Source organism: Lissotriton helveticus, chromosome 2_2 (assembly GCF_964261635.1).
Source record: "Lissotriton helveticus chromosome 2_2, aLisHel1.1, whole genome shotgun sequence".
Taxonomy (NCBI): Eukaryota; Metazoa; Chordata; class Amphibia; order Caudata; family Salamandridae; genus Lissotriton; species Lissotriton helveticus.
In genome coordinates this window covers 130487663-130505653 of record NC_136060.1, presented here as the reverse complement: position 1 = coordinate 130505653, position 17991 = coordinate 130487663, and the positions used below count along the sequence as shown (strand labels likewise).

The 17991-nt window shown below is 45.1% G+C and overlaps 1 protein-coding gene across 1 annotated transcript in view; it reads right to left on the bottom strand.

Annotated features, from left to right (window-relative positions):
* The window catches only part of LOC144821761 (uncharacterized), a 348292-nt gene that overhangs the window by 274972 nt on the left and 55329 nt on the right, over positions 1-17991 (bottom strand). Inside the window, exon 3 of the mRNA XM_078678955.1 lies at positions 1729-1888. Within this exon, the coding sequence (XP_078535081.1) occupies positions 1729-1888 (160 nt within the window). The remainder of the gene's footprint in view (positions 1-1728; positions 1889-17991) is intronic.

The window sequence follows — 17991 nt, the reverse complement described above, 5'->3', positions numbered from 1 at the left end:
AAGTCAACAGGCTACCCAGAAACCGCTCTAAAAAACTATTTTTTAAACCAAGCAATAAATATATATGTTGACTTGAAAAAGTGGTCAGTTATTGCTATCTTGTGGTGTGGATTGATAATTAACTGCAGAGGTCACTCATGGTAGAGCTTAGAAAGCTGAATGCTACTGCAAATTTGATTGGCCATGATACATATAACAAGAAATTTGCAATCTGGTGATAGAATATAGGAAGACTTTGACTCTGGTTAGCTTATGCAGCATCTAACTGTTGACTAGTTGTTTGCGGGGATTGGAATGATGTGGAGGTAAACTGTGAAGCAAAGCATCGAAGTTATGCAAGTCTACTCCATTTCGGATATTTAGATTAGAACTGACTTGTGCTTGGCCTCTGCACCAGTGCGATAGGTAACACTTTTACGATTCTTTGACATGCATTGAAGAAAGCAGGAAGGCCTATTATGGGTATTTGGCTCTGCAATAGACAATGATCTCTCGGTAAATTAATCAGTTGCTCTGGATGATATATTAGTGATTATCCTAGGGGAGCAGTTGTAATCCAAATATGTTGCATAAATTGCTAAGGTCCCATGTACGGGAGTGGCATTACCCAAATGGTGCCCAGTTGCTTGAAACTAAGGCTTCATGCAAGAGTACAAGGAGAATATAGCACACAGGGTGCCCTCGACTCCAATAGTGTGCTGAAGGTAAATACTGTTTCCCTCTGGTCAACTACCAATTTAAAACAGAATGGGAGCTTTCACTGGCTTATCCAAGAGGTTGAATCTCTAGGGCATGTGATCGTGGAAAGGGAAAGTTTTATCTATGTGACTTTAATTGTGCTACCTTGGAGGGTTTGAGAAAGCGAATCTATTTTTAAGAATAGTAGAATTAATTAAATGGCAAGACATTTCAAATGGAATTTTAATATGGCTTTAAATATGTGATTATATTTATATTGTAAATGTAATATATTTGATTAAAACACAACAAACGGCATTGAAATGCACTGTTATCATAATACTCAAACTAGCACACATCACAAAGTTGATCACAACAGACCTACTCATCAATGTGTGTTACACTGTTACCATACTCATGTGGAGGCTTTCCAGAGTAAGAACAGAAACGCTGGAATGGCAGGTATACATATTCTGAGAGCTGTTTCTAAATGTGATTAATTTTTAGACTGTTTTAGGTACGAAGTATCACTGCACTTAACTCCCTCGTGATGAAATAAGCAATTAAGTAATTCCAAAATTCTAACCTTTTTGGGTCTTTTCATTTTGCAAAAATTACAAATATAATAAACTTGCTTGTAGGCGCTCCCAGGCAGCCCTTTTCATCCACTGGTCTGTTATGGTTTAGTTCATATTTTTCTTCCACCCACTCCAGTCAACAGGATAGGGCACCGGGTGAGCCCACTACAGCTACTGGCTTACCTCTCTATTAGTGATGGCATTGCGCTCTTAACATGCAAAATGTAGTCCGCTTTGTACAGTTTTGAATAAACCATTCACACACATTGGCAACGCCAAATGTTGGCTGCCAACGCCTGGCCTATTGGCTTTGCCATTGCTTGCTGGTATCCGATTCTTTTTATTGAAAGGTGTGCTGTGTTTAGCAAATGTTTCTCACAAGTGTTTGAACTGACATACATTGTTCCTCAAAAACTTCATTAAATGTACATTTCTTAGACCATATGCTGTTTACGTCAGAGTTAATACTCACTTATCCGCAGAATCTCAGCATAGCCCTGCTTCAATGACTCAACCCCAGACTGGCCGCTTTGCTTCTCTACTTCTTTTGGAAGTTCCTTACCATACAGGTATAAGTCAATTAATGCTGCCTTTGAAGATCTATTAATGAGCACATTCTGAGAAGGTGGCACCTATAGGAAAATACAATAAAAATATACATGACTCGATGATGTAGGATGCTTAATCTCTCTAGCCATGACTAACACGTTAAATTCTGCATAGTTTAAAACGTCATTAACCTTCAATTTTCAAATATATCATCTTTTTATTCACGACTTTATGTTTATGTTTCGTTTTTAAAGGCTTTAAGTTATAGCTCCATTTAGTGATTGACTACTATATGAATTTGTAATCCATGTTCATGTAAGCTACATGTATGATACTTTCATCTTTCATTAACTCAGAGTCATGCCATGTACACGTGGTTTAAGGTGGATTATGAATGTGGCTCTATATAATGTTCAACTCAGTAAATATATGCTCTTCTATTAACAAATAGTGGATGATTCATTCTCATGGTTGATTTAGAGTAATATGGAAAATGCTGAAATTATTGTTAAAATCTACAGGCGCTCCATCTTTGCTTCGACTGTATGGGGGGCTGGGGTTGGGGGCGGTCAGATAGTAGGACACCAACCATAACATACAACACATGATTGCTGCAGCAAAATATCTGCGGGAAAAGCCATAGCAACCAGCTCACTACAGCATAGAATATGGGGCAGGTCTATACTCATGCCCTTCTGGATCACTATAATCACTGAGTAATAGAAACAGGTAGCTAGACACTGCACCATAAACTCCCCTTTCCACACATTTACCAGTATATAATCTGTTTATTTTAGTAGTAGTAGTATTTATTGTTTTAATGATTCAGTCTAAACATCCACACGCTAGTCATATGTTCTCATGACTCTTGCGTATTGGTTCGTAGGCATGCCATAGTAAGGGCAGAGTGTACTCTGTATAAGCGCCAATTATCAATAATCCTTGGACATTACCTGTGCATGCATTATTTTTATGTTTTTATGAAGTGCTACAATATTATAGTTTTAGAAAAAATGAAATTCCCTTAGTTAATGAGGTTAAGTAAGCAAGCAGTTGCTTGACTTTACAGAGACTTAAAGACAACATTTGCTACAGAGTTGTGTTTTCAGTAGGCTACGGTAGAAAGCAGATTTACTAATGCTGATATAACGTGTTACTTACTTGCTTATACAGAACCAAATTCCACCCAAAAATGAAATGTTACGATCATGATGATTAACAAAAGTTAGAAGGGAGGTAGAGGGTAAAGGCGTAGGCTCACCCTACAGAAACTGATAAGTCACAAATGATCTCTGAGAAACAGAGATCAGGAGCCTAGCTGTTGATTATAGTCCTATTCGCAACACTCACTGGAGTTGGAATAGTGTATATAGTGATAGAAAAAGAGTATTGCTCTTTTTCTTGGTGTCCCCTCACTCACCAGGGTTGCCCCACGGTGACATGCTTCATCATAGGGGCCATCCCAGTCCGCTGCGGATTGGGGCGTGCTGCGACTTACGAATTACGTAGGAGCACTTACGATTAGACTATGTGTGGTGCGAGAGTTGTGATGTGATGGAGTGGGGTGTATGTGAATAATTAAAAATACCTGCCAAGTAAGCTTTAAATAGTTTATTCTTGCTCCTAGGTGGTAGAGTTAAAACCGGGGTAAAAATAGTAGGGTGCCTAAATGACAATGTGTTTAGGTGTACCTATCAACTTCTGTCTGTCAACATGTTTCGTGCGTCCCCCATGCACTTCCTCAGGACTACACAGGGACCAGCCCTGTGTTCGCCACTCCTAATAGATGCCCCAATAAGCTAATAGTGAAAAGAATTTTTAGATAATAAATGCTGCAAATAATAAAGCATGCATCCTGTACCTACGTAACAAATTTAATCACGTGGTTCCTGTAAGAAAAAACATAACGTAGTAGTTACGGGGTATCCAGACCCCCAATATATGCACACAAGTTACATACACATTAAATGAACCAAATGGACAATGGTTATATTCCATGTGGGCCGACAAGGTGTATAAGAAAAAACGTTTTCCTGCACAAAAAACGTGGTTAGCACCTCGTGGTAAAGCAGGCACACACACTACTTGCACACTCGTGTGCTTCATTTTACATACATGTGATCGGGCCAAACTGTGCCCCATGGACTCGGAGGGGTTCAGTATCCCAGCAATCTAATGGAAGGGGAAGGAAGCAAAGTTTTTGTGTTTATCCGATCAGGTCCTATGTCTGTAGGAAAAAAATGCCGTAATGGTCAGGCCCCGTGTTAGATCAGGCAGACATGGAATATAACACTTGTCCATTTGGTTCATTTAATGTGTATGTAACTTGTGTGCATATATTGGGGGTCTGGATACCCCGTAACTACTACGTTATGTTTTTTCTTACAGGAACCACGTGATTAAATTTGTTACGTAGGTACAGGATGCATGCTTTATTATTAGCAGCATTTATTATCTAAAATTTCTTTTCACTATTAGCTCATTGGGGCATCTATTAGGAGTGGCGAACGCAGGGCTGGTCCCTGTGTAGTCCTGAGGAAGTGCATGGGGGACGCTCGAAACATGTTGACAGACAGAAGTTGATAGGTACACCTAAACACATTGTCATTTAGGCACCTTACTAATTCTACCCCGGTTTTAACTCTACCACCTAGGAGCAAGAATAAACTATTTAAAGCATACTAGGCAGGTATTTTTAATTATTCACATACACCTCACTCCATCACATCACAACTCTCGCACCACACATAGTCTAATCGTAAGTGCTCCTACGTAATTCGTAAGTCGCAGCACGCCCCAGTCTGCAGCGGACTGGGATGGCCCCTATGATGAAGCATGTCACCGTGGGGCAACCCTGGTGAGTGAGGGGACACGAAGAAAAAGAGCAATACTCTTTTTCTATCACTATATACACTATTCCAACTCCAGTGAGTGTTGCGAATAGGACTATAATCAACAGCTAGGCTCCTGATCTCTGTTTCTCAGAGATCTTTTGTGACTTATCAGTTTCTGGAGGGTGAGCCTACGCCTTTTCCCTCTATCTCCCTTCTAACTTTTGTTAATTTATATGCAGCGTGCAGCTGTGGGAGACATTAACTAGCATACATCATTAACGTTAGCATAGGTAAAAGCAGCACATACTTACAGGCACACCAAGAGTACCATCAATACAGAGGACACAACCATGGCAGAAATCACAGGCCTCACCTTTACTGAGGCCGAGGTGGACAGGATAATAGCATCTATGCTCCCCCTCACCGGTACACCCAATAGGGACACCAGCAAGGCAAACCAATGCTGGGATGAACTGACAGAATTGAAACGCAATCTTGTAAAAACGATAGTACACGGGATAATGATGAGCGAATATCTCAGGGCGAATGCGGCACCACGTGGCTTAATAGTGAGAAATTAACCATTAATTTTTCAACAGGACCTTGCTTTTAAAAAAGATTGGTCATTAATCAGCTGGCATTGTACCAGAGACTGGCTGGTTCTTATTGTAAAAACAGCAGCACGCCTAGAAGAGTATGAAAATTGAGATTCATGACCTAGAGGTTAAACTAAAGACATATCAGACTCTGGCAGAACTCAAAAAAAGACTGGAGGAACTAAATAAATCTAAAATTTCTTTTCACTATTAGCTCATTGGGGCATCTATTAGGAGTGGCGAACACAGGGCTGGTCCCTGTGTAGTCCTGAGGAAGTGCATGGGGGACGCTCGAAACATGTTGACAGACAGAAGTTGATAGGTACACCTAAACACATTGTCATTTAGGCACCCCACTATTTCTACCCCGGTTTTAACTCTACCACCTAGGAGCAAGAATAAACTATTTAAAGCTTACTAGGCAGGTATTTTTAATTATTCACATACACCTCACTCCATCACATCACAACTCTCGCACCACACATAGTCTAATCGTAAGTGCTCCTACGTTATTCGTAAGTCGCAGCACGCCCCAGTCCGCAGCGGACTGGGATGGCCCCTATGATGAAGCATGTCACCGTGGGGCAACCCTGGTGATTGAGGGGACACCAAGAAAAAGAGCAATACTCTTTTTCTATCACTATATACACTATTCCAACTCCAATGAGTGTTGCGAATAGGACTATAACCAACAGCTAGGCTCCTGATCTCTGTTTCTCAGAGACGTTCATGATGATGCAATCAGTAAACCTACAGAAGCAAAAACATGCAGACTAGCCTGTACCTAAATAGTCCTCAATAAAAGTTTCAGCCATGCATCAGACTATCAGAAGTTTTGAATTTGACAAAACATGGTGTTTCTGGCAGATCTTCTGGTAGGCCATTCTTTAAGTGCTAAAGTAAGATCTTCTCAGGCCTTCCATCTACTGTTCTTTCTTGTATTTATCGATGTGGAGTGCCGGCACCTCTTAGGTTCATACCCTCCCGTTCGACGTTTGAGCCCATCTTCAACCAGTGCAGAGCTCCAAGCTGTGGCCCACCTAGATGGAGACCAATGACTCGTTTTCAGGGATTAATGAGAGCTCTAATATCTCTGTCCTGAACAGAGTATCGGTTTGTCAACATTGCTTCTGTGATAGGACCACACACGGTCATTTTATATTAGACCTTGAATTAAGGAAGGAGCGTGTTTTCTACTCAAAGTATTGGCTTTAGTAAAGTGTAAGCAAACGGGGGCAGACTACAGATTGATACATGTGCGACACAGATCTACAAACATCAAGGCATCGAAGCACGTGGAGCCGCGATCTAAGAGAATCATCTGCAGCGGGTTATCCACTTCAGTAGAACGTATGATGGCGCACATGTGACCCGCAGCAAAGAGAACATGTTGATGCATCCAAGGTAATGTGAACACCTTCAGACAGTCCTGGGATTTTTGGCCAACAGCCTTTTGCCTAATGGGGTTTTTAAGCCTATTCTTACAAAAGTCAAAGAATGCAAAGTTCTGTTTGCTAAAACGGAATTATCGGAAGGTGTCACACATGACATGACACCTGGTAGATGTGCATATGAATTGATAGGGAAAAATATATATACACATCCTCCTTCTTGCAATGTGGCGTGTCTTAGCTTTGGGGAAAGCACAGAAATCCTCTTCAGGACAAGTTGCATTGTATTTTTGTACTTTAAGTTCTGCACATTTTTTTAGTTCCACACATTCTGAATACAAAAGTGTCCCGTGAGTAACATTTTCAAGTATTTTTACTGAGTTTGGACATTTGAAAGTGTATATTCCAAACGCAATATGCTTTCCATTAAATCTGCTTAATAATGGTAGATGTAAGACCAGAGAGGTATGCTGAGCCAGATTTTCTTTCAGCCTATGCACTCTCTGGCCTGAATCATTTTAGTTAACTCCGAATTTCCCCTCCGTTGGCACCAAACCAATAACAGCGAATGCCGTGCAATGACTAGAGGGAGAAAGCAGAGGTCCCTCCCCTGACGTGAACAGCTGGCCCAGTTTCAAACTGAGCAAGTACACTTGTCACAGCACAACTCCCATTGCTTATTACGTCTACTACGTTTTGCATATTTAAATGATGCGCTAGAACTTTCATAAAGTCAAACCCAAAAGAACTCAGTTTAGACGAATTGTTCACTTAGAAACGTACAATTATGGCAACACTGTTCACGTCACTTTCATAGGTCTTCTATGAATCTCTATAAAATAATTATACGAATATATCGATAAAGTAACTCAGCTTTTCACCCTGGTCAGGCAGTGTTGGACTTGGCCTTTCCCCCCCAAATTTTTCGCTTTTGCCCCCCCAATTTGAAATGTCTCCCCCATGGGGTTAAACCTGTATAGGCCATGAGTGGTGTGAGACACCTTGTTAAAAATGTAATGTCATGTAAGGGTGTGAGCACTTGTAAATTTCCCCATTTTAAAAATGCACCTGACTAAAATGTACTGTGTTTAAAATGGATGCCATGGCCATGGGTTTTGCCACTGTACTGCCATAGGTCAGCAGTCTAGCTATTATTACCCAGCTACCCCTAGCATTTGGAGGGAAAGCCTGGCACCCAGGGTGCTCACCCCCTGCCCTTGAGCCAGTTTAGGCTAGTTTTGCCAACATTCTAGAAGGTTCTGGCACTGCCTGGGAGGAGGGTATAAGTAAGGGGGATGTGCCACCAGAGAGTCAGTCAGAGCTGGGACAAGAAAGAGAGGGGACCTGCTGCGTGAAGCTACCGCCACATGGGCCTGTGAGCTGGGCCCTGCACCCCTAAAACCCCCCTACTCTGCTGTCCCCTGGGCCCCTGAATTATGAGGGCCCACCCAGGTCCCTGTCACTATTAAGGGACTGTGAATTACGCCAGCACAGCGCAAAAGGAGCACCCAGGAGGTGAGGAAGGGGCCCCTGAGGATCTGTACTGGGACTGTCCGCCCCCCTTGGGAAGTTGTGGCCCCTGTGGAAGCGCTGGACTGGGAGGAGCTGCCCGGGGAGGATTGTGCCCCCGAGGAACTGTGTCTCTTAATCTGCCCCTGGACTGCCTACCAAGCGCTGTGGGGAGAGAAGCGCTGGGGCTGGTGTGGCCCCCGGAGTGCTGTTGGCCCTAGAAGTTGTGTGGGCCGAGGGAGGAGCGGAGCGCTGTGAATAGCGCCGTTTTCTGAGGAGACTGTGGCAGCCTGTGAATAGCGCCGTTTGTGGAGGGGCGCTTCTGCCGATATAAGTAATTAAATAGAAGTGAGCCTACCCCTTATTGTTGCCATCGTCACCGCCGCGGCCCGGCGCCGCCAAGGAAACCCCCGCCGTGTTCGGCATCGTTGTGGCGGCCCCCGGTACTAGGAGAGGGCCACCGAAGTGAAGAAGGGGCCGCGCTGGGCCCTGAGGCCGCGGCACTCGCGTCACGTGACGGGGGCGCCCGGCCGCGTCATCGGCCCGCCCCCGCCAACGCCGCGCAGGGATTGGCTACAGGCCCGGGCGGCCGGGAAGGCAGGAAGAAGCCGAGTCGAAGCCCCGGGTCCCCGTGAGGTAGGAGGGGGACCCGGGTGAAGCTTCGGTGCGGGGCTCCCGTGGTCGTGAGGGAGCCCCGTGAAGAACGACCGGAGCGGGAGTCCACCCCGCCGGTCTGTGGCCCGGATCAAGGAGGCCGCGAGGAGAGACGCAAAGCCCTGGGTCCCCGTGAGGGAGGGGGGACCCAGGTGAAGCGCCGTTGCGGGGCCCCCGTGCCAAGAAGGGAGCCCCGAGAGAAGCGACCGGAGCGGGAGGCCACCCCGCCGGTCTGTGCCCCCACGCGAGGGGCCGGTGAGGTAGGCGGGGCCGGGGCACACTGTCGGTGCCAGCCCCGCCTCCCGACCTGAGGCGGCCAGAGCAGAGCGCCGGCGGGGCTCCCGTGAAGACGAGGGAGCCCCACTTGGACCGCCCAGAGGTGTAGTGATTCCCCCCCGGCCCCCGAGAGGAGGAGGGGCCCGAGTGACGCCGCGGGAAGGGAGGGGCCTCGAGGTACATTGCCAGTACCTGCCCCCTCCCCCGGAAAGGAGCCCTGCGTCCTACGGTGGAGAGCCCCAGGACCCTTAGAAAGGGAAGGAGTCTAGAGGAGGCCCGAAGCCAGCAGGAGTTGTGTAGCGGGGCCCCCATAGTGAAGAGGGAGCCCCGGTTGCGACGCTGAGGCCTGAGTGAGGCCTTGTGGGCCCGTGTGACCACGAGTTACCACACAGATCACCGGAGAGTCCCGCGACTCGAGGCACATTGTCGGTGCCTGGTCCCCCCCTGCAGAGGAGACCCCAGAGGACGCCTGCAGAACCTACTGAGCCCCCGCAGGAGCCATCGAGGAGAGCCCGGTGAGTGGGGCCTACGCTTAACTGTGTGGGGGACGGAGAGGGCAACGGGGTACATTGCCGGTGCCCGCCCCGGGGACTGTGTTGCCTTATCAGGTGCCCGTATGGCAGAGGGCACCTGTGACGTGGGCTCCAGATTTGTTGAACTGTCCTGACTTTCCTGCAACTAACTGCCCTACTAGACAACTCGGGAGCAGGCCGGTTGCCCTTGTTGCATATTTTGGGGTAGAGAGTCTTATTCCCCCTCATTGCAAATATGGGTCCCTACTGTATGGATTGCCCTGAGGTCCCCAGTTATTAAGGAAGTCTGAGGAAGGAAATGTCCAAGGGAGTCTAGAAGTAAAGAGGGTTGGCTGCTGTGTACACCCTGATGTTTGATATCCCTAGTTTCATGGTAGAGGGAGCCTAGCTGTTTCCTTACAGGTGTTCCTGGTCTATGAGGAGGGCCCCTACCTGATATTACTGCTGGGTGAGGTATGTTCTGCCTAATGTTGGTCAATAGGTTGGCCTGACGTGTTATTCCAGGCCCTTGGTTATGCCCCAGGTTAATGGGCCAGCCGTGCTGATTTATTACAGGTGCTCCTATTTATGATGTACTGTGAAGCCCTGATGTTTTTCCCTTACAGGGGTTGGGTTGGCGTTATTGTGCATGATGTATATCTATGCTAATGTGGTATTTTGCAATTACAGCCCTCCCCTAAGGATGAGAGTCTGAGTTGGCCCCACCAGATTGGCCCCAGATCTAATGTCATTTTGATCCCATCCTTTTTCCTTTCAGCATGGACTTATAGACTCAGCCCTTACTTCCCATGTAAATAATCCCCCCTTTATACACTTGGCTCTGGCGCCAATTGGCGCCCTGTTGTGACACTACTGTTTTGCATTTTATTTTGCCTTGCAGGTTGGAAACACTACTAAACTACTTATCTTTTTCCAACTCAAACTGGTGTCCTGCCTCTTTTGTGGTGTGCCTGGTGTGTCGTCTGTGGGTACTGCGTGAGTGCTTCACATGTCCTCGAAGTTTGGCCTGCCCGCTTGGTTCCATGCTACCCCCTTGGAGATTTGGGTAACACCATTTCTTACAGGCAGCCACTCAGCGACTGCTTCCCCCACTATTTGCGAAGTTCCAGCAGAATGTGGGCATTAATGAAGGAACATATATAGGGGCGCTGCAATGGGGTAAGAGTGAAGTGGCGTCAGCAGAAGAGATCTGTCCACAAGGTGTCTCTCTCACATTCTGACTGATATGTCCATCTGCAGCACAGAAATTAGAAATATATATTTAATTTTTTTTTTAAAACAGGAATCATTACCAAGTGTACTAGTACACTTTGTTCCCCAACAGATATTGAAAATTGCAAGTCACACCAACAGTTTACATAAAGTTTATATTCAACATAATTTCTTGGGATCCAGTTTGGCCTCCTCTGCACTAAAGAATTCCCAAGATAAGCAATGAATCTGCAAGTTTTCACAGCCTGTTGATGTTCTCCTGGTGTTGCAAGGAGCACGGTATATGACTTACTGATGAGTTTAAGCTGCTGTCTGAACATTCACACAACACTAAAGTAATTTCTTTCAGAGAAGGAATTGGGTGCCTTAGAACACCGAGGCCCTCATGATTTTGACTGTGGCAGAGTATCCTGATGGAGGAATACTGATCACAATCCGAAAATACTGGGCCACCTAAACACCAGACGGAGTTCAGCCAGGTGCAGAGGTGCACCATCTAAAACCACAGAGTGAGAGGGGCTGTGGGTCCAGACCGGTATCCTGGTCATCCCTTGCAGCAACAGGTGGGAGCCGACAATGTACCTTAGCAGGAGCACAGATTCCTTTCTTGTTGGACATCCTGCCTGCACCCTCCAGCTGCACCTGCTCTGAGCATGTGCTGATTGTCAGTGGGAACCTCCCTGTAATCTGCCAAATGTGTATTTTCACCAGGTATTTCTAGGTCCACTGGGTTATTTCCAACTCATAATGGCCAAGTTTAAAGGTAGGGATACCAGAAGGAGTAGGTGAGTCTAGGCCCAGTGTCACCACACCTAAGTGGCCAACTTGCAACGAGAAGAGGATAAAACAGTTCAAACAATGTTAAAAAACAAGATGTTGCCCATTCAGAGAATTGATGTTGAGCTTATCCTATACTGTTAGGGGTAATGTAACAGTTCCTTGCATCCACTAATGTACATATTTTATTCAGCCTTCCAGGTTGTTGAAGAGGCGAGGTTATTCACCTACTAAGCAGCCAAGTTAGTTTGCAGCTACATCTTTTCCTACCCAAGTCACTCTCTGTCAGTACTCTTCTAGGGTTGTCTTTGATTCCTCTCTTGTATGATTGTTTTACGACCACTAACCATTCTTACCTCATAGTAGGTGGACAGCTATGTCTACTTTATTAAGTAAGACTGGTTCCTCCAAAGAAATATGTGATACCCATTTCTACTTATCCATAAAGGGTAATCCCTTTTATTTTACTAGAACTCTCACACACTCAACCCTGCATCAGCTTTGTGTTCTTGTTCGGTTGCCTTCTACTACCTGATGGGATCAACCCTTGAACTGTGCAAGGTGAAAGGGGAGGTCTTTGGTTTTTTTCTTTGAGTATTTTTGCTACATTTATTTGAGGGACCCTCAACTTTATTAAAACAACTTTAGATGTGGTATGAGTGTATGAATTCTCCCACACATTATCGGGTCGACATGTTTCAGCTAGTTTTTATATGCCAAAGGATTTCAAAAAGAGAAATATATTTTCTGAAAACTGATAACTTTGTGACACCTTATTTCTATCCCATTCCGAAAATCCACAAGGAGATGAGGTCACCACAAGGAAGAACTATAGTGTCTGCTATAAATTCCACACCGGAACCTCTATCCAAGTTTAGTGACCACTTCCTTTGCCCAATGGTAAAAAAGATCCCTACTTATGTAAGAGATAATAAGGATTTACTTTCTATGTTATGGGGAATTTGATTTGAGCCCAAAAATATCCTATTCATGAGCCTTAATAGAGAGTCTGTAGACGAGCTTACCTCAAGATGAGACATTGCGAGTTATTAAGAGATTGCTCTTTTCTGCTGAATGGGAATATAAACACCAACACTTTGTCCTTGAATGCATAAGATTAGCATTCATGAAAATTTACTTTGAGTATGAGGGGTCCCTGTACACTTAGGTACATGGGACTTTGATGGGGAGCACGTTCGGCCACAGCATACCATGTTTCTGTGTGCACCACTTCGAGAAGTTGGTAGTAAGATCAAAAGACAAACCATACAGACATAAACTATTACTGTGGAATCAATACATCAAAGATCTCCTAGTTATCTGGAATGGAAATGAAGGAGGTGCTCCAAGTTTTGTCAACTGGCTTATCAACCAGAATTGTTAGACCAGGCATTTCTTGGCGTGGTTACCCTGACTTTTTGCCTCTACCTCCTCTTTTCTTTTGATGCTGTGATAGATTGTGTTTTACTGGCTTAGATGCTTTGGGCACTTTGCCACTGCTGATCAGTGGCAAAGTGCTCCCTGCATAAAAAGCTCCCTGTATAAAGTGTTATGATAATTGGTTGTCCATAACTGGTATGTTTGCCTTACTAGTAAAGTGCAGTATGTGTGCCAGGGCTGGTAATGCAAATGCTACTAGTGGGCCTGCAGCACTAATTGTTCCACCCACACAAGTAGCCCTAAAGAGAGAACTCAGGCCTGCCACTGCAGTGCCTGCACGCAATTTTCTAACTGCCATGTTTTCCTGACAAGTGCACCCACTTGCCAGGCCTTACCCTTCCCTTTCCATGCACATCAGACACCCCTATAGTAGGCCCAAGGTACCCCCCTGGTCCGAGTGCAGTGTCTGTGAAAGGTAGGACATGACTAAGGTGTCTACCATGTCCTAACAGTGAAATACTCTCCATTTCGTTTTTCGCTGTTGCAAGGCCATCTTGCCCATAGGACAGAATGGGGAAGGCTGTGTAATATTTTTCCAGATACAAGCGAAGAACAGAGAGGCAACAATATAGTCTACAGTATATATTAAGTAATTTTCAGGAGAATGTTCATCTATGTTCACACAAAAAAGAGAGAGTAATGATCCTTCAAGCGATTCTTCAAAAACTTGTTTTATTTCAATCTTCAAACAAGATCTTGACAGAGATGACAGCCAACGCGTTTCGCCCAGATTGGGCTTCCTCAGGGCAAAATAATTTTATGAGTATCAAGAGGAACTTCAGAATGATGTCACAACGAGGATAAGCCTAGCCCTCATGAAAGCAAGTCGAGTAGAAAACGCGCGGTTTCCACTCGACTTGCTTTCATGAGGGCTCCTGGCCGGGTGTTGGATGAATGTCTCGCGCCTTGCGACCTATCTCATTTTATCCAGTGACACCTATTATAGTGTCCACCCGGAAACCCGTGCACTACCGGTTCAGACCTAACCACTATATGAATTGGAGAAAAATCGTTTTGTAAAGAAAAAGTCTTTCCTGCATCAATGCCGTGTTCATGTATAATGCTTGCTGGCATCCATCACTGAATGGAAAACGCGTGGACTGTTTTACTCATAGACAGCTTCTAATTCAATACCGAAGAATTAGGCTTATCCTCGTTGTGACATCATTCTGAAGTTCCTCTTGATACTCATAAAATTATTTTGCCCTGAGGAAGCCCAATCTGGGCGAAACGCGTTGGCTGTCATCTCTGTCAAGATCATGTTTGAAGATTGAAATAAAACAAGTTTTTGAAGAATCGCTTGAAGGATCATTACTCTCTCTTTTTTGTGTGAACATAGATGAACATTCTCCTGAAAATTACTTAATATATACTGTAGACTATATTGTTGCCTCTCTGTTCTTCGCTTGTATCTGTTTAGTTAAGGTTCTTTAGCAGTGGACCTAAGAGGTGGGCAACTGTGGCAAATAAGGGTTTGCTTTGACTTGTGTGTATACACTAGGGTAGTGCATTTGTTGATTACTACTGCTAAGTGTTGCGTGTTTGAACCGTAATATTTTTCCAGCCTATCTTCCCATAGGCTTAAGATGAAGAGATGACGTTTAGTGTGCCTAAACTCACAATTTAATAACACATCTTTTTGTGAAGACGGTTTTTGAATTGTGTGTTTAGAAACCACACTTTTAGAAGTGGCTGTTTTTTTTGTTCTAACAATTCTGTGTGTCTCTGCCTGGTTGTGGATTGACTGTCTGGATTTGAATGTGATAGGATTGGGGAAATGTCTTGACCCAGGGGAGGAGTAGGTGAGAACAGCAACAGGCTGACCCGCATCTGGAGTGTAGGGGGAGGAGTAGCCCCTGGATGTGTAGAGGCCTGGGCTGCTGCCATAAAAGAATGGCTCCACCTCCTGCTGAGTGATTGAGAAACCAGACCCCCACTATCAAAGGAAGAAGGTGTCACTGGCAAAGAGACACCCAGAACTGGTTTGGACAGGGGTCAGTGCCCCCTGATCACAAAGACTTCAAAGACATTTAGTGGTATAAAAATGAGAGCTGAAACCCCTGATTGTTGGATTGATCAAGACTGAAAAGAATTGAAACTATTTTGTGGTCAAGAGGAACCTCTGCCAAGGAAGAACAGCTGAAGAGACTGAAGAGGACTGACCCTGGCTGTGTGTTCTAGCGCTAGCCTGCAGTTTGCTGATTTAACTGAGGAGATGCTAAGGGACTTTGCCGTGTGCTGTGTCCCCCTGCTTGAAAGGACTTTGCTGTGGGCTGTGTCCCGAAGTAACTTGTCTCTAAGGGCCCGAGGAGAGCTGGCTCCTTGTTGTGGAAACTCAGGAACACAAAAGTTTCCAAGTGTGTCTCAGCGACTCTGTGTACGTGTGCTTTTTGCAGCCTAACACCTTCATAAGCATTGCCCCAGGACTGCTTTGTGCATGTGAAGCCTGAGACTGCCGTGGGGTCCATGGTGCTAGTTGAAAAGTGTCCCGTGACTGCAGTGCCCCCGCAGCGTGAATTATCGTCCACGCTGATGTGTAGCTGTTTGTGGCCCGAGCCGTCATTGTAACGGAGGCTGCGGATCAAGATCCCCGCCACCGGCCCGAGCCGCAACACGCTGAAGGATATTGTAAAGCTAAGGAAGTCGTTAGATAACAGTGATCATTGTTCGCAAGAGGAATCTGCCCAAGATCATCAGCAACGGAGAAGGCAGAGCCGTAACCTGTCCGGCTACAGGTTCGCCTTGCATCCGGGCTGCATCGTCATCGGGAGCGCCCAGCAGGACGTCCGACGAGTGGAGAGAGAGAGAGAGCAAGGCAGCCAGGTAAGGCTCGGACTCCGGCAAGAAGCCGCAAGCATGTGTGGCCTGCAGGAGGAGTACAGGAGTGCTCCCGTCTCTCTCCCGCTGCATCACGTTAGATGCGCTGAGTCCTCGAGCGGCCCAGACCTGCCCGGCAGTACCGGGGCTGCCCTCAGAAGTTCTGGACTGTTGTCTGTGGTTGGGGCCTAGTGGGGCCCGCGCTAATCACGTTGATTGGCCTGGTGTTCCTGCATTACGAACTGCCTGATTATGTGCGTTAAGGATTGAATTATTCTTGCATTACGAACTGCCTTATTACTTGCATTAAGGAGTACGTTATACTTGCATCACGAACTGCCTGATTACGTGCATTGAGTATTGCATTATTTTTACATTACGAACTGCCTGATTACTTGCATTGAGGATTGTATTATTCTTGCATTCGAACTGCACTAGTCTGACGATACGAACTGCATAGCATTGCATTAGGACTGCATTTGAACATTCTGAACTGCTCATTAATACCGCAAGAATCTACCAGTGTTTGTTGGCCTAATAACTGGCAAAGTGATATATTACGAATAAGCATATGTTGGATTTTTATTGTGTGATCTTATCGTATTTTTCTTCTTGATAAAGATATCGCTATTTTCATACATCAGTGTGGTGTCCATTTGGGGTGTTATCACTGTGTCACTGGGAGTGTGGTTGCAAATACTTTACACATTGCCTTGAAGATAAGCCTGGCTGCTCGTGACAAGTTACTGGGGATATCAATGAGGGTGTCCCTCCTTCTCCTGACTAGTAGCAAGGGTGCCTATTTGGACTAAGGTAACTCCCTCAGCCAACTGGAGACCCCCAGTTCTAACAAGAATGAATATCTGAAATTCACACATGCAATGGACAGGGAAACCTTGAACTTTCTAGATGTCATTCTCTTCCATGGAGAGGGATGCTAGAACACATAATAAATCCACAGATAGGAACAGTCTCCTTAAATTCAGTAGTTTCCACCCATGCCTGCTACAAGAGAATTTTCTCTACAGGCAGTTCCTGAGGTTACAAAGAAACTGCAGCAATCTGGTGGAACTTCAAAACACAGGCACAGGCAGTGAGCAATAAACTGTAAGAGCATGACTATCCTGAGCACATCATATGAGAAACATGGATGAGAGCGTGCAATAACAACAGGGACTCTCTCCTAGAACCAACTACTTGAAATACAAAGAAGGAACAAATAGAGTGTCTGACGACATACAATATCATATCAAACTAGACTAAGATCATAAATAAGAACTGAAGAATCCTCAACAGTGTAGAATTAAACCTGAAGAAACCTCTTTTTGCACACAAAACAGGTAGAAACTTGAAAGATGTACTGGTACACAGAAGACCACAAAGAAAAAAAAAGGATGACATATCATGCGCACCCTGAAGAACCAACACATGAAAAAAAAACTAAACACTGCACTTGGGCGGAGAAAAGGATTAGATAAAGATTAACCATACCAATTGTAACACAAACCATATTGCTTACTTGATAACATGCCTTTGTGGTCTTTGTCATGTTGGTATGACCATCAGATAAGTAAAACTCCAAATAGGGGAACAAAGAAGAAGCCTGAGATGTAGGAGGGCTACTACCAAAATGGCCGCCCACTACATAGAATCCAGACATACAGAGGATGATATTAATTGGAAAATAATGAAACATCTAGCTAAGAGGAAGTGTTAGTTGGTCCTTGAAATAGGGGTATAGCTACCCGACTCGAGAAGGCCCTTGGTAAACCAGTGGGTGTTCTTGGGGTCCTTTTGCCCATACACCTTGTCCAAGTGTCAAACTATGATCAGATGAGGTTTGCCCTCTTCATCATGAGTCGCTCTCGCTGTGAAGGGAGACTGTGACCCAGACACGCTACGGCTCCAAGGTAGCAATACCGCTATGTCAAGGAATAACTACGACTAACCCTAAACTACAAGATAAGCTTATTTTCCAGGGCACTGACACATTTGTCCGAACTCTAACCATGAACCTATTTGTTATATTAGCCATTCTACACGAACCATTCCATCGTTTTACTATAACGGCCCAGTGCAATTTTGTACAAAATATTTTGGGTTAATTTTGTCTGGTTTTTTTCAGACATTAAAATCACCCGGTAGAA